This window comes from Vicia villosa, linkage group LG5 (assembly GCF_029867415.1).
Source record: "Vicia villosa cultivar HV-30 ecotype Madison, WI linkage group LG5, Vvil1.0, whole genome shotgun sequence".
Classification (NCBI taxonomy): Eukaryota; Viridiplantae; Streptophyta; class Magnoliopsida; order Fabales; family Fabaceae; genus Vicia; species Vicia villosa.
The window spans coordinates 126,384,563-126,405,499 of NC_081184.1; the positions used below are offsets into that span (position 1 = coordinate 126,384,563).

General features: G+C 38.0%; 2 protein-coding genes across 2 annotated transcripts; one reads left to right on the top strand and one right to left on the bottom strand.

The window, feature by feature from the left end:
- Positions 1 to 3,422: 3,422 nt before the first annotated feature.
- LOC131607275 (senescence-specific cysteine protease SAG39-like) lies at positions 3,423 to 4,583 on the top strand. Its single transcript, XM_058879290.1, has 2 exons — positions 3,423 to 3,893; positions 3,982 to 4,583. Exons 1-2 carry the CDS (start codon positions 3,446 to 3,448, stop codon positions 4,566 to 4,568), a joined length of 1,035 nt encoding a protein of 344 aa, XP_058735273.1. The 5' UTR covers positions 3,423 to 3,445; the 3' UTR covers positions 4,569 to 4,583.
- A 4,886-nt stretch (positions 4,584 to 9,469) lies between these two features.
- Positions 9,470 to 11,207, bottom strand: LOC131607276 (large ribosomal subunit protein uL5-like). Its single transcript, XM_058879291.1, has 5 exons — positions 11,093 to 11,207; positions 10,877 to 10,984; positions 10,743 to 10,785; positions 9,952 to 10,147; positions 9,470 to 9,778 (listed from the first exon to the last, which is right to left on the bottom strand). The coding sequence occupies exons 1-5, from the start codon at positions 11,093 to 11,095 to the stop codon at positions 9,586 to 9,588; spliced, it is 543 nt and encodes a 180-aa protein (XP_058735274.1). The 5' UTR covers positions 11,096 to 11,207; the 3' UTR covers positions 9,470 to 9,585.
- Between the last annotated feature and the right edge of the window lie 9,730 nt (positions 11,208 to 20,937).

Sequence of the window (20,937 nt, forward strand, 5' to 3'; positions counted from 1 at the left end):
TAATGGATTATGGATCAACCAATGAAAACCAAGGATACAGTGAGCATCAACACATTGAGGACTAAATTGTAGTGTTTTATTTGAAGCTCATAGCTACATGAACGAAGTAAGGTCAATTTGCTCTGAAACTTGACTTGGCTAGGGAAATTTAGGACACGATTCAACTTGATTCTTATTGGAGAAGCTTTAGTGAAGATCAAGGAAGCTATAGCAATTGAAAAATTGGATGGAAAAAGCTTCTAAGTGTGAAACCGAAGTTGGAGAAAATGGGTTTTGGGAGAAAGCTTGGTAGGGTGAGTTTGGCTATCAAAGCTTGCCAAAATGATGTGAATGAAGTCTCTATTTATAGCAGAAGGTGATGCAATGTTGAGAAGGGGTAAAATGATCAAAAATGAGTGAATTTGTGCACAGCCTCATGGTGCACAAAGTGTGACTTGTATTTGCTTAAAACTCATTCTAAACTTGCATTTTAAACCCTAAACAACTTCTGAAAACATGATATACACTATTAGGCACGAAATTGACCCTTAGTTTGGCCTTTAATTGGAATGAGAGTGATTCAAAAAAATTATCCAAGTGAAAACTTCAGTTTCAAGTAACCATCTTTGAATCCATGGGGCATTATGCACAAGAGGCTTTTTGTACACATTCTTTTTGTAATTGGTAAACAACATCACAAAGATCAAAATGTGTTAAGAAATTATTCATTTGGAAGCTTGAGTCGAAATTTATGTCACTTAGAAAATGGCACGATGCAACTGAGATCATACTTAGAAAAATTCTAAGTTCAAATGCCTTAAAATGACCCGTAATGTTCTAATGAATTACATGTTCTTCCAAGCATTTTTAGAATTTGATCCTTGAAGAGAACTTGTAGAGGGAATTGTGAAGAGTATTGTGCATAAAGAATAAGCCTCAAATGACAAAAATTAAGCAAGTTATGATCTTGGTAAGTTGGACAAAAATCACTTGAAATTAGGTCAAAATTCCACTAATTCCACAAATGACCTATAATATTTTTAAATCTTTGATGATTTTTCAAGCATAATTGGCTCTTGACTTATAAAGATAAGTTGTAAAAATGACAAGAAGAGCCATTTGCCCAAATAAGCATTAAAATTTGTTGAAAAATGAAGGAGTTACACTCTTTTGGCCATAGACTTAAAAAGTTGACTTTTTGAGTTAAACCACCTTGATCAAACTTGAATCCTTTGGTATTTTCTTGTAATTCAAGGCATTGTGATGTATATATGAACTCAAAGTGATGTCTCCTTGAATGAATTAAGATTGGATTTGGCCACACTTGAGGTTACTTGATGATGAAGGCATGAAAATAAACACATGAACCTTTGACTTTTCTTGAGAAAGAAGTAACCAATATTTGAGCAACTTTTGATTAATTTATGATGAATGATATGACCTAAAATTATAGGTCAGACATTGATGCATAAGCCTTTGAGAATCACTAATGATCATGTTTTGACTTTGAGAAACTCCAAACCCTAGCTAAGGGACCATGATGGATGTCCCTGATTAAAACCCTAGCTTGCAAACAATAATGAAAGAAACAAGATATATTTTTGATATTTTGATTAGATGTTATTAATCAAAAACAAAAGATACAAACAAAAGATACACAAGAGTTCTTGGTGATCCCCAAGTGATGAGACCCACAAGAGAGAGTGCTAAGATTGGAGAGTACCAAGCATGTGATCTTCATGCAATTAAGATGCAAATGAGAGGAGATCGTAGGGGTAAAAGTTAGGGAATGACAGTGAGTACTTCATTGGTGAATCATTTTAAGCTCTCATTGGATTATTGTCTAAAGACAGGTGCAGAAGTTGGGCATATGTCAAAGGTCTCATATTTCAGTGTTGTTGGTTGTTTAATGTATGATATGGTCTGCACTAGACCAGATATGGCTCAAGTTTGTAAGTTTATGTCAAAATTAGGAAAATGTCATTGGAAAGCAGTCAAGTAGATTTTCAAATACTTGAAGGATACTTTGAATTATGGTATAATGTTTAACCGTGAATAGGGTGATTCTTCTGTTGTAGGAGATTGAGAGTATATTAATGATATGGATGATACTAGATCCTTCTATATTGACGAGTTTTCTAACACAAATATATAATATTACCTTCTCTCTTTTTTTCATTAATAAAAATTCGGTAGTTTTCCATGTGTTTTTGAAATTGGAATTTTGAAGAAAAAACAAAATTGAAATGAAAAACATATTTTAGCTACTCTACTTTTTATATTTTGATCGTACCTGATCAGAAGAATCGTCGCTGGCTGCTCAGAATTGGATCTTCGAGAAATGAGGAGGGGGTGTACCTGCAAGGTACTCCGATGCCAAAGTGAGAAGACGAGCAAAGGAGCGCAAGTACAAGCTAAAGTGAGTAAGAAGTGAATACCTGACCCTCTAGTAAAAGAGGGTATTTATAGCCCCCAGCGCTGGGCCATGATCTCGCTATTGGGTTGGACTTCCAAGCCCAACTAGGAGACTGCCAGGTTTCCTGAGCGGAAATATCGGAGGTGCGTGAGTGCCCTCTGTCCTGGTTAACCGCTCCGAAGTTTAAGGGAGATGCGGTCTTTTAGGGACCACGTGGACTCCGCATTATTCGGGGAGTTGGATGTGAAAGGACCCTCACGAGGAGCAGGGTCCTCGGCGGAGAGGGTGCTCGCGGAGAGCAGGGTCCTCGGCAGAGAGGATGCTCGCGGGGAGCATCTCTGCCGGGCGTCAGATGGCTCACGAGGAGGGTCATGCCGAGCATAATAGAGACGGGCATTCTAGACCCAGATGCGGGTCACAGAGGGATCTGGGCCTCTGAGGTTCAGTGGGCCGAAACCATGTTGGGCCTAGTCTTGGCCCAGTCCAGAACATATTTTAAACACAATTAAATTTAAAATAGCTTTTGAAAACAATTTTATAAAACATTCTAATCAAACAAGTTTTTAATTTTTTGAATTTTTAAATAGAGAAAACTGTTTTCAAAAACTAAATTGAAGTCATATTCCAATTCGAGAATACAAAAATGTCATCTACGTTTATTTCAGTCATATCATGCCACGAAATTCCGTGCAAGAAAATTCAATCACCATGCAACGTTAGAGTGAGCAAAACAAATAATTGAATTTCCCATACATATAAACTATATTATATTGCTTACTTTAATTATATAGTTTAATGAGTTTTGACCAAGTTGTAGTGCCTCTTAGACAGAACAGAACACAAGCTACCATGTTCAATAAATTATAATAAAAATAATAAATATGCCGTAGCAGAAATCTTGAGTAAGAAAGCAACAATGCAGATTCAGATTAATTTTAAGTTTTTTATCTCTATATAAACCACAAAGATCATTGCCTTCAATTCATACCAATTTACAATCCTCCCTCAAAACACACCTCAACTCAACAAAGCTTTCTTTGATAACAAAAAATGGTTTCTAACAACCAAAAACAATACATGTGTGTTTTGTTCCTCATCCTTGCACTTGGTATTACCAATGTAATGTCCCGAAATCTGCAATCATCTTCATTATTATCATCCTTAGAAAAAAGACACGAACAATGGATGACAGAATATGGCAAAGTGTATATAGATGATGCTGAGAAAGACAAACGTTTCATGATATTCAAGGACAATGTTGAGTTCATTGAATCATTCAATGCTGCCAACAACAAACCTTACAAACTAAGTGTTAATCACCTTGCTGATTTGACTCTTGAAGAATTTAAGGCTTCCCGTAATGGTTACAAAAAGAGGTCTACTACTACTCAGCTTACTTCAACATCATTCAAGTATGAAGATGTGACTTCTGTGCCATCATCTGTAGATTGGAGGGTAAAAGGTGCTGTGACTCCAATCAAGGACCAAGGTCAATGTGGTAAGTATAAGATACACAATGAACAATATTTTACCAATACATTTTACTTTAATCAAATAATTAATGTTTGTTTTGAAAATGAATCAAGGGAGCTGCTGGGCATTCTCAACTATTGCTGCAACAGAAGGTATCAACCAAATAACAACAGGCAAACTAGTATCTCTATCAGAACAAGAGCTAGTTGATTGTGACACAAAGGGAGAAGACCAAGGATGTGAAGGAGGACTAATGGAAGATGGTTTTGAGTTTATCATCAAAAATGGTGGAATCACAAGTGAGTCTAATTATCCTTATAAAGCAGCAGATGGCAGTTGTAACACTGCAACAATTGTTCCTGTTGCAAAGATTAAAGGATACGAGAAAGTTCCGGTCAATAGTGAGGATGCACTTCTCAAAGCTGTGGCTAATCAACCAATATCAGTTTCTATTGATGCGAGTGATTCAAGTTTCATGTTTTATTCACATGGAATATATACAGGAGAATGTGGAACTGAGCTAGATCATGGTGTTACAGCAGTTGGTTATGGAAGTGCAAATGGAAGTGATTATTGGTTGGTAAAGAATTCATGGGGAACAGTGTGGGGTGAGAAAGGATACATAACGATGCAAAGAGGTATAGCTGCTAAGGAAGGCTTGTGTGGCATTGCCATGGATTCTTCTTATCCAACTGCTTAATTCATTTCCAATTATGTATATATAGAATCTCAAGCATATGCTTGTATTTTCTTTTCTTTTACTTAAACAAACTTATATGGATATACATACATGTAAACTTATACTTTGTAGCATTAAACATATACAAAATCTATAAAGCCATGTTATTTAAAGTTTAAACAGTACCAGACACTCTATATACTCATCTCTATCTGTATTTTTTTACCTTTTTAATCTATTAATGTTTGTAGATAATTTAGGTTAAACGATCAGGATTAAGAGACTTTGACATTAGATATTCATCTAAATATTTAAGGCAATGGGTATACTGGTCATTTTTCTTATATATCTAGCATTTTCTCTATTTTTATCTGATGTGAGACTTTAACCACTCACATCTGAATCCAACAAGTTCCCTCACACTTATCCAACAAGTTCCCTCCCAAGTGTGAGTCATCCAAGCTTTGATTCAAACTAGAACTCCACTCCTGCTTCACAATTGAATCTAGCCAGAGCTTTAATACACTTGTTATAATTGCAACTAGCAGAAATGCTATTCTTACACCAAATCTTACAGCTACACCGTATGTACGGACGGTACTGTTCATGTACGGACGACACTGTTCATCTACAGATGAATACTATTCATGTACGGGTGAATACTATTCATGTACGGATATTTATTTTTAATACCTGGACGTGCATTAACCAACTTCATTACTGTATTAACCAAAATCTTACATTGCATTAACCAAGTTTGATGACTGCTAAAAAATATTTAATACGGATATTGCATTATCCAACTTTATTACTGAATTAACCAAGTTTTTACATTGCATTAACCAAGTTTGGTTACTGCTAAAAATTATTTTTAATACCTGAATGTTTCATTAACCAACTTCATTACTGCATTAACCAAATTCTTACACTGCATTAACCAAATACGATGAACAGTGTTTGGTGTAAGTATTTGGTGTAATAAATAGTGTAAGAATAGCATTACTCTTGCAACTAGTATAGTTTAACCACTCACATCAGAATCCAACAACTTTCCTCTCAAGTGTGAATCACCTAAGCTTTGATTCAAACTAAAACTCCACTCCTACTCCACCATTGAATCTAACCGGAGCTTTAATACCACTTGTTAGAATTGCAACTAATATAGAAGATTAAAAAAGTGAGGATCCAAAAATCATTAGGATCTAAAATCTTTAGCAGAGATCCCGTCTTGCAACCATACTTCGTAAACCATCAAATATCAAAACAGTTTATAAACTAAATGGAAACAACCAATGAAGAAAGAAAAAAATTAGAGAATTTCTTTGGCCACCTCCCAACCTTCTAGCTCACCTCTGGTGAAAAATCCAGAATACCCCTGACTTCGGAAATGAACTTCCGAAATGCAGGAAAAAGGTGTTTTCGGAGATGCATCTCCGAACGCGCCTTTTTTTATAAAAAAAATTTGACTTATTTCGGAAGTTCATTTCCGAAATACTGCGCGTTTTGCAGATTAAGCAAAACAGCCCCCTCCCCCTAATCATTTACCCTAATCTTCTTCCAAACTCACACCCCAAGAGATTTTTGTGCAAACCAGTTCCAAGCTACCTCAAAGGCTCCAACTACTTGCTCTATTACATTCAAAAGTCCTCAAATCCATTCAATCGGTAAGCATTTTGATTTTAAGATCTATGATTAAAATGTATATTAGGGTGTTTACAAATAGCAAAAAATGTATTAGGTTAGGTTTATACTGATATTTAGGATGTTTAGAATGTGTAGACATAGGTTTGATGTTTGGTTTTGGGGTCTGCCATGGGAGTTGCAGAAAACTCCATCGCAGGGGTGTTTCGGAAGTTCATTTCCGAAAACACCTCCATCCCAGTTTTCGGAAATGAACTTCCGAACTGTATCAGAATTTCAATTATTTTTGTTTCTTCTTTTGTCTCGCATATTAATCGATTTCAATTGTTTACAAGAACATGTCAGGCAACCAACCAGCACGCATCAGACAGGGGAGAGAGTCTCAGACTGCGTCGGCTAGACGCGAGCGGGCGGCGGCGCAGCTGGCGTCGACCCAGGGACGGGGGCAGGGCCGGGGACGCCGTGTGCGAGTTCCCGTGGACGTGGGAGAGGGTACATCTGCTTCAGGATCTAGGAGTCGGCTGGCTCGGGTATCTTCTTCCCGCCAGCGAGAGGAGGAGGAGGAGGAGGTACCAGTGTCATACTACGAGTCGGAGGGTGTACCGGATGTTGACCCTCCAGCCGGGGAGGAGGATGAGCAGGAGGATGGCTATCCGGGAGGGCCCTTTGACACTTCCGTGTTGATTCACTACCACGATCACGTCGCTCGGCAGATCTGGGAGGGAGAGGTATTTTTTTAATTTAACCGTTTATTTGTCACCATTTTTTATAATCTAACCGTTTATTTGTCGCTTATTTAATATATGTCCGCTTATTTAATATATGTCGCTTATTTGTTTTTTTTTGTAACAGGAGAGAGAGCCTCTGAAAATGGTCAACCACGCCCGCAAGATTTTCGGTCTGTTTAAACCAGCAGCTGAGTGGTTTAACGACCATGTGCGAGGTTCAGGGCTCAGCGGGCTCTGCATGACGGGGTACACCACGATCAGCACCGGCATGCAGGGGGCATTTGTGGAGCGCTGGCACAAGGAGACGTCCTCTTTCCACTTTCCGGTTGGGGAGATGACGATCACCTTGCACGACGTGCAGTGTCTTCTCCACCTGCCGATTAGGGGGCCGCTGTTGACCCACTCCAAGATCCAGAGGGTGGAGGCCATTGAGTGGATGACGCTCTACTTGGGCATGGAGCACGAGGTTGCTCACTTTGAGTGCGTCACGACTTCTGGGCCTCATGTCCGATTCACCACACTGAGCACTTATTTTGAGCATCATCTGGACGCGGCTGCCGAGGCTGAGGGTGCGGGTAACGAGCTGTTCACAGAGTATCACCGCGGCTGCGCTCTCCGGTGCTGGTACATGCATGTGGTAGGCGCTGCATGCTTTGTGGACAAGAGTGTCAGGTACGTCGATGTGACCTACCTCCGCTACTTCATGGACCTGGATACCGTTCACCAGTGGAACTGGGGGGCAGCTACTCTGGCATACCTCTACCAGAAGCTGAATGAGGCCTCCAACTGGAGGACGAGGCAGTTGGTCGGATCCTGCACACTGCTTACGGTACGTTTTATTTTAATACATTATCGTATTTATTTATTTATTTATGTTTCGTATTTATTTTTAATACATTATCGTGTTTCTGTTTCAGAGCTGGATCATCTCCTACTTCTCCCGCATCCACGGCTTTCACATCGATCCTGCGTACGTGGACGCCATGCCCAGGGCCGCCAGATACGCTCTCTAGAGGGGGAACGATGCGGTGGGACCATATCGTCTGTACTTGGACCGCACGATGCACGACGACGTCACCTGGAGGCCGTTCGTCGACTACGCTCAAATTGTCCCCTTTGACGGCATTGCTCTATATTCAGGCTGGTTGGCATGCGGGACCGGCATCATGGTCCGGTATCTCCCAGAGCGGTGCATGCGTCAGTTTGGATTCGTACAGCGGATACCCAGGTCACCGTCTGAGGCTGCTCCCGACACAGTGACCCGAGTGCAGCTCACTGCCATATGGGCGGAGTGGCAGCAGCATGTGGTACCGCAGGAGTACCGTCTCACTCGGGTCACACAGGACTGGCACAGTGAGGAGGGGTACGTCACATGGTTCTACCGGGTGTCTCATCCTCTACTGAGACCCGACTTTCCCGGCGCTCCTAGGCCAGCACATGAGGAGATCCTGGAGAACCAGCAGGCCGAGGATGACCACGCCATTGATCTCCTGCCGATCTGCCAGCGGATAGAGATGCTTGGGCGGGACGCCTTGGATCGGGGTGTCGTTCATCAGGGCGGTCCAGACGCAGTCGCCGTGATGGAGGCGATCGTCACTGATGCGGGCCGTGGCGGGGTACAGGCGGCAGAGGAGGACTCAGGGTGAGAGGGTTAGGCACACCCAGTAGTGGTCGGGTTTATTTATTTTTTGTTTTCGGATTGTATATTGCGCACACTATTACTATTTGGTTCGGCTTGTATATATTATTTGGATTTTATTTATCGTATTAGTATTTTCAGTTTATCTGTTGCTTATTTTATTTGGCGTTTGCGTTTAATTAAAATGCGAGACTGTTTAAGAAAAAATATAAAAAAAAAAAAAAAAAAAAAACATAGTTTCACCCCCCATGAGGTGTTTCCGAAAGTTCATCTCCGAAGACACCCCCCATGAGGTGTTTTCGAAGATGAACTTCGGAAGTTCATTTCCGAAGCAGGGGTATTTTTTGAAATTTTTGCTGGGGGTGACCCCCATAGGGAGGTGGCTAAAGAAATTTTCAAAAATTAAGAATACTGGTTAATAATAGAAAAGACGGGTGACAATTACATAAAAGAATAATAATTTATTAATGAATAATGCCAACATGTGTTTTATGTTAATAACTAAATAACAAAAATTATCTTAGAAATTATGTATTGAATTTATTACAAATATATAATTTTTGTTTCATTGACAAACTTCTTGCTGGGCGAGAAAAATTACGGCAATTATGACCAAAGCTGAAAACTCAACGTCTAACCAAGCACACTTTATCTATAGATTGTTATTCAGTTGGTTCTTTTTATCGGGGACCTTAAATGTAAACTATTTAGTATTTACTACCTGTTTCTCTCTATGCCCAGATGAGAAGCCAAGAAAATAAAGCAAATTGTAACTATTTTTTAACAAGGTTCAGAAACTCCCATACGAGAAGCCAAGAAAATAAAGCAAATTGTGACTTACTGTAACTGCATTCAGAAACTTGGAAGACATATTTAAATAGGGTAATAGTAAACTCATGTGCTTCATCATGAAATAACAGAAAATTCAAAATATCATAACAATCCATCAAAAATTTTAACAGAATTTAAGCCAGTATCCGAAAGACAACAAACTATAGATGCCAAAAACAGTAACCTAATACAAAATAACTCAGATCTGCTGAGACTTGTTAAGGATAACACCCTCATACTTCACTTGGAACCATTTCATCGCATCATCCTTGGTAACACGGTGTTGGATTCCGACACGGGCTTTGCATCTACGGCGACGACCCACGCGATAACCAGGACGCTCCAAAACAACAAAGAAGTCCATACCATAGATACCAGTAGATGGATCATATCTGAATTTGTCAAGTGTCAAAAAGCAATAATTAGTAAATAGTTTTAACAAAAATCAATCTAGCCTATAATTGTACTTAATTCAGGAAATGAAGTCTCTATCATAAATTAAGTCTAATTATCAATGTATAACTCTATGGAGTATCATGGAACTATAGGGTTGTCATATGCTTACTTGATTCCAAGATCAATATGCTCCTGAATTCCAAAGCCAAAGCATCCAGTGTCACTGAAGTTCCTCCTCAAAAGTTCATACTCTTTCACCTTCAGTCCACTCTCCAAAAGTTGCATTGCCTTGTCACCTCTAACAGTTACATAGCATGCAATCTTCTCATTTCTTCTAATACCAAAGGAACGGACAGTGTACCTTGCTGATAAAATCCAACAGAGAAAATAGAAATGAGACAACAGATAACCGTGTAAAATAGATTTCATATACGGACTCCATTTTTAACATGGAAAATAGACTTAATTGAACGGAAGCCAGACGAATCGAGTACATGAGAAGTAAAGCCCTTAACTATTGTATGTTTGGATTGCTAAATGTATTGTCAAAATCACAATGAGCTCCCAATTTTAGGAAAAGTTATACTATTATGGTTAAAGAGAAGAATTTACATTATAAAGCTGACACCAATCTGTTCTAACCAAGACTCATAAAGATAACAAACCCTACCAACACTTTAGTCACAAGTTCAAACTTCTTATCATTACAAATCACATCAAAAATCAAACTAAATTACTACCCTACTATCAAAGCTTTCACATTGTCATTAAAAAACAAAATACAATTAAACTTCTAATTGTTAACCCTAAAATAGATTGAACATAAAAACCAAGTTTTATTTAAAAAAGTTAAACTTACAAATAACAAACAATAGAATCCCAACAATGGTGATAAATTAATTAATAAAAAACGTATAAATTCACATATCCTTTAGATCCATAGAAAAAAAAAAAACTAACCTTTGGAGAAAACTGGGGTTTGTCCACTGAGTTGCTCTAGCACCTACAACACAAACAAAACATTATAAATAAATTGAAGAAAATTTTAAATCGAAAACGAAAAAAAGAAGTCGAACGAGAAAAGCACTGGGAACCTTGGCAGCTCTGGTGAGACGATCTCCACTCTCACCAACGGAGATGTTGAGGACAAGCTTCTGGACCTTGATATCCCTCATAGGGTTCGCCAATTTCGCCTCGGAAGCCTGAGTTCAGTTCATAAAAACACATCATAAAATTTAGGGAAATGAAGAGGAAATGAAAAGGAATTTCAGAATCTGAGAAGAACGGAAGAGAAGGTGAATAGTACATACCATTTGATCTGGTTTAAGTGTTGCGGCGGCAGCAGAAGTTAAAAAATGAAAGAATGAAACTCCAAGGCAGAACCTTGTATATACGTTAACCCTAGATATAACCAAATTTTTTTTATTTTTTTATAGGGTTTTAGGTATTTTGGTTTGGGCTTATCGTTCTTTTTTTTTATAAAAGGCCCTTTGTTTCTACAGAAAAAAAGTCCATTACAAATTAAGTTCGTGTAGTAATTTTATTTATTTTATTTTATTTATACTTTTATTTTTGCACAATTATTTATGCATTTTATAATTAATATGTATGCATCAGTATAAATAAGGTCATTTGAAAATTGTATAGTTAATAATTTTTTCACTTTTTTATTAGATCTTAAATTTTTTATTTTTCTCTAATAATTTACTAACTTTAACAATTTTATTTTATAATTAAATTAATATTTTAAATTTAATAAATTAAATATGACTTCAATATTAATATGTGAAGTAAATCTGTAAGATTCAATATAAATTCATTAAGTTATAATATTAGAGAAGAAATTGAATGAGCTGATTAAAGATGATGTGATTTAATGAAACTCATAAAATAATTTAAAGAATGGTTGCATCACTGGAAGTGTTCTTAATATTATGTTTTTGTGTGTGTTGTCAAGTATGAGTCATAAGATACTTTTGATAAGAATTTAGAGATTCGAGTGATATCGAGGTCATTGTTTTGATTTTTCCCTTCTGATAAAAATATAAAATTAGGTGTTAAATGATTATTACAATACAAAACAAACAAATATATGGTTTTAATATAGTTGATAAAATATGCCAGACTCCGGTTTTATTGGTCCATATTTATCTAGATCGAGTAAGACATAATTAATTTGAGTCTTAAATCAATACTTAAGGCCTAAAATATAAAGTTCAGAAGAGAAAGAGCACGTGGCTAACTATCGTTCACACTAAGTCTGGAATCTGAATTCAACTGACCTGCGACCATAACCCAAATAAGAAGAATACCATCGAAAGAGATCACCCAACTCAAAAAGCAAAGGAAATCACATCAACATCAAGACATAAAAGAGCCCGTGAACAACCAAACAAGAGGATTCATGCATGTTAGCAATCATAATGGAGCGGAATTACTTGTGCATATAATGACCCATTATGGAGAATAATTGGGATGTATCTGTAAATATTGGTTCATACAAGAACCCTGATTAAATATTTAGCAAGTTTAATAAGTTGTCAAGTAATAAAATTTAATTTCATATCCACAAAGATTGTTTCAATTGCAACCAATGTTTTAAAATTCGGATAGTTTCGGCCGGTCGGACCTGTTATACCATGAAGCGAAGGGTATAGCGGTATGATAAGGTTATCGGACCATAGTTACAATTGATCTGGTGAAAATCGGTGTGACACGACCGATTTAGTGGTCAGACTAGTAAATAGCAAACCATCAGCTAAGCTTTTCTCCAATGAGTTACTCATTTGAGAATAACCAAATTTGATTTTGATGCAGATTTAATTTGCTTTCCATCAAGGGATTTGATCTATATGCGAATTAAATCTCATTTGATTTGATCTGGTCTTGAACAATCATTTGAGCAAATATTCCTTAAAACATAATGCTAAAAGATACAACTCATAAACAACAAATCTCCTTGGAACCAACCAAAAATACGCTCAAATTTACTCATGGAATTTGGCTAACCTGAGGCCATATGATACACTCATGCTGGAACATCTTGTCTCACGTTATGCCTCTTTACATTTTACATCTTGTATTGCTGTTTACGGTGATTTCCGGTAAACAACCGCTAGTCTTCCAAACTATAATAAATATGATTTGGTTACTCGCAGGATCGACTAGATTGATCCTAGGACACATAGTCAAGAAGATTGTTATCAATGTTCATTCGAACCATATTCATGATTTGTCTTCTTCAATAAGCGTTGTTCGATTAAAGAACAAATAGTCTTGATAATCACTTTGTTATATATAAATGTGACTTCAACGAAAAGATAAGTAACATAACATATGAAATTAAAAGGACTATTAAAACGTAAAGAATCTTAAACTGCAGAAACGTTAAAGACTTTGAAAGTAAATAACATGAAAGTAATTCAAAAGTAAATAACATTAAAGTAAAGATACAGAAATGTAAATGGCAAGAAGTAAACGAAATGCAGTAATTCTGGAAGATATTTAAAAACAAAAGATAATACACATGTATTAAAGTGGTGGTGTCATACGTACATTTTCTCAGCGAACTCTTTCTCTTAACGCTTGATACTTGAGTAAATATGTGAGTGATTTGTACAAAATGAACACACAGAATCCTAACATTAAGACTCCTATTTATATAGTTTCGACCTTAACGGTCCTACACTAATCTGCTGCCACGTTTCTCATAAGAACTTCTAGCGACGCCATCTGTTACTTGGACAGTTACGAAACCGTCTTCGAATTTCAAATCTTCCCGCCTGAGTCCGTCTTCGACGCGTGGCAGTGTATTAAAACACTACGAAAACACGCTAAGTAGTAATACTTGAATATATTTATAAATTTTGTCTAAGTCCCCGAAGACACATACTTTTCACTAGCTTTCAGTATTCATTATCTTCATAGCGAACTTAGAAATCTTTATTCTCGAAGCATGACCATTAGTAGCCATTCTTTTATTTTTAAGGGATGGCTATCAGTAACCATCTTTCCTTCGATTTTCTACTTCTTCGAAGGACAAATACTACAAAACGAAATCTTCAGCTAACAAATTGCCCCCAATAAATGCCTGTTTCGAGAGTCAACAGAAATAGGCGTTTCTTGTCATTATAAGATTTCGTTCTTTATTGATCTTTGAAAGTTCCAAGACTGCTGACTAACGTCATAATCATTGATGACCCTGTTTCCGAAACGTCTTGTCATTTTCAAAGATGTCTTCTCATAACTTACATTCCCACGTTTTAGCCTTACTTCTTGATCATTACTCCTACATACTAGGAGTGAAGCTAACTTATTTGACCGCCGTTGGATTAAATCACCAGCCGCCACGTGTTCTTTGGATTTTACCCAAAAGATTTAAAAAGGGTTTCCATTAAACCTTTAAATACTTGGTCTTGTACTTCTACACAACCTTTCATTCCTATTTCTTCATCTTCTTCAACAAAAAACCAAACATCTTTAATTTCTTCAAAATCTCGCTCTCTTAATCAGACATTTCTCTATGGCTTCATCTTCAAATGTTCTTCAACCTGCTCTGAAGCTCCAATCAACAACACGGTCTGGGGAACAAGAGCACGTTCAAAACCCTAACACCGAAGAAATACGCGCTATTTACGCTTCCCAGGTAATCATTCCCTTTGAACTTTCTGGAAAATCTCTCGCTTTTATGGGTCCATTACCAGGTGAAAATATCCCATCTCTGAATAAATTCTTCCCTGCTTATTACAAGACTAGACCATTAGTTAGCAAAATTAGGATAGATGAAGATGGCTGTTCTCCCTCAGGAAAATCTGCTAACATGGAAGAAACTCCAACTGTAACTCCTTTAGCTTTAGCGAAAATTAGGTTAAACTATATGACCAACTCTGTAAAAGTGTTTAGGTCAATTCCTTTAGCCAAAGATCCTGATTTGTACTATGCCTGGTTAGAAAAAGTAGAGAAACAGAAAGAATCCTTCTGGAAATCGTTAGGAATATACGATTTGATTCAACTGTCAAAGACAGGTTTAGAATACAACCAACCCATGTTAGTAGCAGCGGTTCACTTTTGGGATGCTTCTCACAACACTTTCCATCTCCCCTGTGGAATGGTTACCCCTACTCTTTTCGATGTGGCTGCGATTACAGGACTTCGACCAACTGGCGAAACCTTCGATCCCAACGAAATGGATAATGATACTATTGGTTTTAATGACTCACAAGTCACTTATACTGCATTCATCCAGAAGCATCATATTACCACCGAAACGGCAGTATCCGATGAAGAGCATATTGCTTTCCTAGCGCTATGGCTTTCACGATGTGCCTTCTGCTCAAGATCTATTCAAGTTGCAAAGAGGTACCTTTGCATGGCTAATCAGTTGCATGCTGGAAAAAAGCTCAACCTCAGCCAACTGCTTTTAGGGTCTCTTTATGAAAACCTCAGCGAAGCTGCAACCCTTACCAAGAATTTCAAATCCGGTAGTTTACTTTATGCTGGCCCTTTCTGGCTATTACAACTGTGGCTTAATGCTACATTCGAAACTCATCTTCCCTTTCGAGGAAACGTCAATGAGGAGGATAGCAAAATCAAAAATCGAACTATAGAAGGGACCAGGTTAGCTTACCTAACTCCAAAAGAAGAAATTGGAAAGCTTCGTGAACACTTCTTGGCGTATTCAATGATGTTTGCCCGGCGTAACCAGTTCGATCCTTCTATGGCCCCATTTGTACACAGAACAATAGGTCCCGAATGGTTTACTCGAAAATTCCCATCAACATCTCAGGATCAACAAACTGAGTCTATGGAAATTTGGGAAGCCTTTCTGACTCCAAGGTTATTTTCCCATCGCCTTCGACCATCAAAAGGTCAATGTATTCTCATGTGCTATCAACCAAATTTGGTCTCGAGACAGTTTGGGTTGGTTCAAATAAAACCCAAGTGTTTATATGAGAAAAGGAACCATATGTGTTTCCATACCTTGTACTTGACTGAAGAAGAATGTAAAACAAAAATCAACAAATACGTTGGCACCACCAATCTTTCTCCTGTCCCTTTCGAACCTGCTTTTTATTCTACACCAGACTTTCATCAATGGTGGACGGATTATTATAGCTCCCAAATCTTTGATGCTGATAGCCTTGCTCAAGAACTAACTGCAGCTTTTACTGATGTGCAGGAGAATTTTCAAAAAGGTACTTCAACTCATATTAAAGAAATCCAAGCTTTTCAAAAATTCTTTGAAACTATCTACAGGCCTGATGATCTTAGTCGGACCGTTCGTGAGGCTGCAGTCATTTTGCGCGAAAAGTTTTCCGCCAAACTGGATAAGTTGAAATTGCCCTCGTATGTTCGACCAGAACTACGTTATGAAGTGGCTTTCAAACTTAATCCTCCAAAATTCCCTCCACTACCAAGTGCTGATTTTGGTGTGGCTCTAAGTCCTCCTTTCCCAGACTGGTTCGTGTGTGGGAATGCTCTCAAAATTCTTCGAGAGAGTACCAAAAAACGCGCTGAACGAGTGGTTCCGACTAAGCATACCTTGGATACTTTCAAAGGACATCTTCATATAGATCTTAAACATGTTCGTGTCCTGACCCCAATACCTGAAGGTTTGGATTAAGACAATCTTTTCGACTGACTTTTCTTTTCTTTGCTGATATACTGATTTCAGTTTCAACTACAGCTGTTGCACGAAGGAGGAAGATCAAGGAAGCTTCTGCCCAAAAAGATTCTGGGACATCTAAGAGCAACAAACCAAGTGAAAGTGATTCCATCGTCACTGGCAAGAAGCCCACGGTACATACTCATCTCATATTCTTGATTTTGTACAATCTGTGAGTAGTATCCATCTTACTTATCGTCTATTCGCCAGAGCTCGAAACCCCCAACAGGTTCGAAGCGGAAAGCTTCCTCGACAGCTGCCTCAGATGGCGAAGATAAATCCCCTCCCCAAACTAGACAAGGACACAAGAAGAGACAAAAAGCTGTTACCCCTTCAAGAAAAGGGAAAAGGATAAGTCCCTCTAAAGCTGCTTCTCCTGGCGATAAGGCGTCCTCTGAAGAGTCTCCTTTGAAAACTGCTAGTAATGCTTTCGTTGTGGAAAGTCATAATTCAAGTCCAGACAATATCCCAACCAAGGTATTTGGGTTCCACCCCACATATTATCTTGTGATTTTAACCAAATAATTAAACTGACATTTACCTTGTTATTGCAGGATGACGCTGGCACTGCCACTTCAGGTTTCAAGGACCATGGCTTTACCATTAATGTTGACAAACTTTACGGTAATTGTCAAACTTTAACTTTCGTCAACTAAACCCCTCAAAGGCTTATCTTTATGACTAACTTTGCTCCGTTTAACATAGGTACCTCTCAAAACCAAACTCATGTTCTCTCGCCAGTCTTCGAAGATGTTAGGCCAATTGCTACCATATTGCCTAATGAACCAGTCGAAGAAAGTCACTCCACTGACGAATCCCCACCTACTCATCAAGACAAAAATTTGGAAGAAGATCATCCATTCTCAGGCAGCGACAATGTGAACCCCCAAACACATGACAGCGAAGATACTGCGTCGGAGCAAGATGCTATGGAAGAGATTTCTCAACCAGAAAAACAAGATCCTCAAGGGACTTCGACTCTTGATACAAAAACCATTCCTGAGACAACTTCGACGCTTGCCCCTGCGAAGCCTACTCCTTCGGAGCTGGAAAAACTTAAGCAAACTGATCCTCTCAGTTTCTTAAAGGCTATCATGAATGCGAATACTTCTTCGCCTTCGGAACTTGATGTCTCTCCAGCTGTAATTGTAGCATCTAGTGATAAAGAAGATATTCCTAGCCTCCTCCGACAAATAAAAGAGAGATTCTTTGGGGTCAATCTTGTGGATGTTCTCAACCGGGAACCTATTAAGAGTCACAACTTAAATCAACTTCTAAAGAAGGTAGATTTGCTTCAAGTTTCCACAGAAGTTTCAGAGGTAATTGTTCTGCTAGGCTCTCTACTTGAGCAACTCCAGGCCAACATTCTTCGAAAGCAAAATGTCGAAAAAGAGCTATCTGAGATAATGGCCTCTCATGACTCTTCATGGAATTCTGCTGTGGACGCAACGAAGCAAGGTGAGGCCCTCAAGCTTAAACATTCAGAAAATCAGAAGGCCTTTGATGATTATGAGAAGAACATCAACTCCTGGAAACAAGAGATAAAGGCACTCGAGGACAAGATAAAAGAAGCTGAACGTTGTCAGGCAGCCATACAAAAATCTAACCAACAAGATTTGCTCGAAGTGGTGCAGTCGGGAATTAAACATTTCGAGACTGCACAGAAATTAGTGCCAGAGATCGAAAGATTGAAAAAACAACGGGCACTAATTGAGCTTCGTATGTCTTCGTGGGAGACTCAATACTTGAAGATCAAAACGGATCTCCCTGAGGATTTTAACTAGATGTTTTCAGTCCTGTTACTTGTTGCACCTTTGTTTTGTAATCGAAACTATTGTAGACCCATAATATTTGTATGCTTGACTCCCATTTATATCTATAATGTTTGCCAGCATTACTTTTAGCGAATCTAAACATTTCTGCCAAAATATATCTTTAGATTTTCTACAGTGCTTTTATTTAATGCAACATGTAGAACCTGAACATCTTTCGCAGCATCCTTGCCTCTAGACTTGACGTTTCCCCTTCTCTAGCCATAATCATTATTAAACAGTGACGTCACTTTCTCCAAAATGTCGGTTTAAGACGTGCGTGCATCAGTTTCATGATTACTTCTCAACTTCCAAGGGCGGGAAATGGCGGAAGCCATAACTTCTTTCTTTGGAAAACCAACCGCATTCCAATCACTCATTAACAATTTAAAACCACCCTTCAGTATTCCCAGTCTATATAAAGGGTCTAATATTGCCTTTATTTCTTCATTCATGCGCTTTCTTTCCAAACCAAACACAGAAAAAGAAAACACACAACTTCTTTCTCAAAACACCTTTCTTACCTTGCAATGGCTGAAACTCTCTCCTTTAACAACATCAAAGCCCTCATCAAAGGTGAGTTCAGACTCTCTGAGGATGAACTTACTCGTAACTTCATCAATATCGAAACCCTTTTCGTCAACCAAGAACTAAACTTCTATTTTGAAGAAGTCCTGGAGGGTGCTATCTACCCCAACATGGTGGCAGAATTTTGGATGAATGCGTCTTTACGCATAGATCCTGAAGGTAGGGCCACCATTGATTCAGCAATTCGACATGCTCACCTTAGCATCACTCCCACCACTATTGCTAACCTAATAAGATGCAATAATTCTGGGGCAACTTTTGATGACAACAGTTTCAGCATGACTACTCATCTCATGTTGAGAACTCTTATGGACAATGATCGCTTCAGCGCTAAAGTCATCAGGATCTGGCACCAGATGCTCGTGGGGAACTTCCAACCTCGGCGGATCGATGAAAACAACATCATGGTTGAAGACTTGGAGTTTATCCTCTGTGGTCTTCGAGGGATCTTTAAAGGACTTGTTAAAGCTGTCTCTATCGGTGTTGACCGTCGAGAGAGTGTGACCTGTCTTCCATACGGGAGACTCCTCAGTTACATTTTCCTTAAGAAAGGTGTAGTGAGGAGGATGCGTGATTCTGGAGCCAGGGATATGTTCGAAGCTGAACCCTCGCCTGTGCTGTCCTTGGAAGGTTTAGACCAAAGGATCAACTAGCTAGTATTTACCTTAGGTTTTTTATGCCTTTTTTTTTTTTGTAATCTCAGATCCTGTTCTTTGGATCTTTTTGTAATGCATGTACTTCTATGCTTTAAATGAAAAATATTTTGGTGTCTCCTTAGTTTCTTTTCCTTCCATTTAAAATTTATTCTGATCGCAAAGCCATTTTGATCAACGTGGCGTATATGTTTTGACACATGCCTGACCATTTTGGCTTTTCGTAGTACCCTGAGTATCTACGTTTTTGCAATCTTTACTTCGTACATACTTGGTTTATATCTGTTATACCCCAAAATTTGCCCACATCTTTTTTCAAGAAAACTCCAATCTGAAAATTAAGAGTCTCATATGATCATGGATTTTTATTTCAACAAATATCCTGACATATGAAATACTTAGTTTTTAGAATTTTTCTTATACAGTAATTTGGCCTGCAGTTGAATTTATTCTTACGCAAACGCCAAATACTGTTTATTACTTCACACATGCTATTTGTACTATATTCCATTATTTTCAAAAATCTTTTCAAATCTCTTTTTCAAAAATCAAATCTCTCTTTTTCCCAACACTATCTCCACTTTCTTTCAAATCTTACTTCCACTCAAATTTTCCTTTTGTACGGAATCACATCATTCCCCAACGTCTCTATCCTTCTTTCCATTCTATAAATACCTCTCATTTTCTCATAAAAATCTCACATCAAATTCTAATTCATCTCTCAAATTCCTACCTCATATCTATTTTCTCTTCTTCCCTGACAAGAATGGCAAAGTGGATAGAGACGTGTTTTCTTACAGTCATCACCATTGCTACGGTGATCATGACTTTCTTCTGCCTGCATAGTCCTGAAGAGTGTGGACCTGCAATGGTTGCACTCCCAATCATCTACATGTTATTGTTCATAGCATGGGTCATTAATCGTCATTCTTAAAATTTGCAGTATTTCTTATTTCTTAAATGTACCGTTTATTCGTCGTACTGTTCAATATAGTATGTAATATTTGTACTGTCAGTATTAAATGTTGTACTATTTGTCATAATATTGCTTAATTACTAAGATAATATTTTGTGTGTTTTCTGCCAGTCAAATATTCCTATTTCTGTGCATTAAATGATTTTCAGGGTTATTATCGGTAATTTTGCCCGCATACAGTAAATATTAGTTATTTATTATGTCTGTGTTTTTCTAACAAGTCATGAAAATAAACTTTCATTTTTCACATAAAACATAAAACAAAAAACAACAAAAAAGAAAATTAACTTTGACTGTTGATTTTTCACTCTAACTGCTACGTCAATACCTGAACAGTCAGTTGACAGCCAAACTGATGGCAGTACAATTCTCAGTGTTTTGTACCATCAATCAAATCAATCTTTCACAATTCAAAATTCCAAGATTTTTGTTCTAGAAGTCTTCTGAATATCACGCGATTAGC

Excerpts from the sequence above, each read along its gene's own strand:
- LOC131607276 (XM_058879291.1), bottom strand. Across the intron at positions 10,148-10,742 it reads AACCCCAGTTTTCTCCAAAG|CAAGGTACACTGTCCGTTCC; the intron begins GTTAGTTTTTTT and ends GGATTTTATCAG. Across the intron at positions 9,779-9,951 it reads CATATTGATCTTGGAATCAA|ATATGATCCATCTACTGGTA; the intron begins GTAAGCATATGA and ends TGACAAATTCAG.
- LOC131607275 (XM_058879290.1), top strand. The coding sequence starts at position 3,446 with ATGGTTTCTAACAACCAAAAACAATACATGTGTGTTTTGTTCCTCATC. Across the intron at positions 3,894-3,981 it reads CAAGGACCAAGGTCAATGTG|GGAGCTGCTGGGCATTCTCA; the intron begins GTAAGTATAAGA and ends AAATGAATCAAG.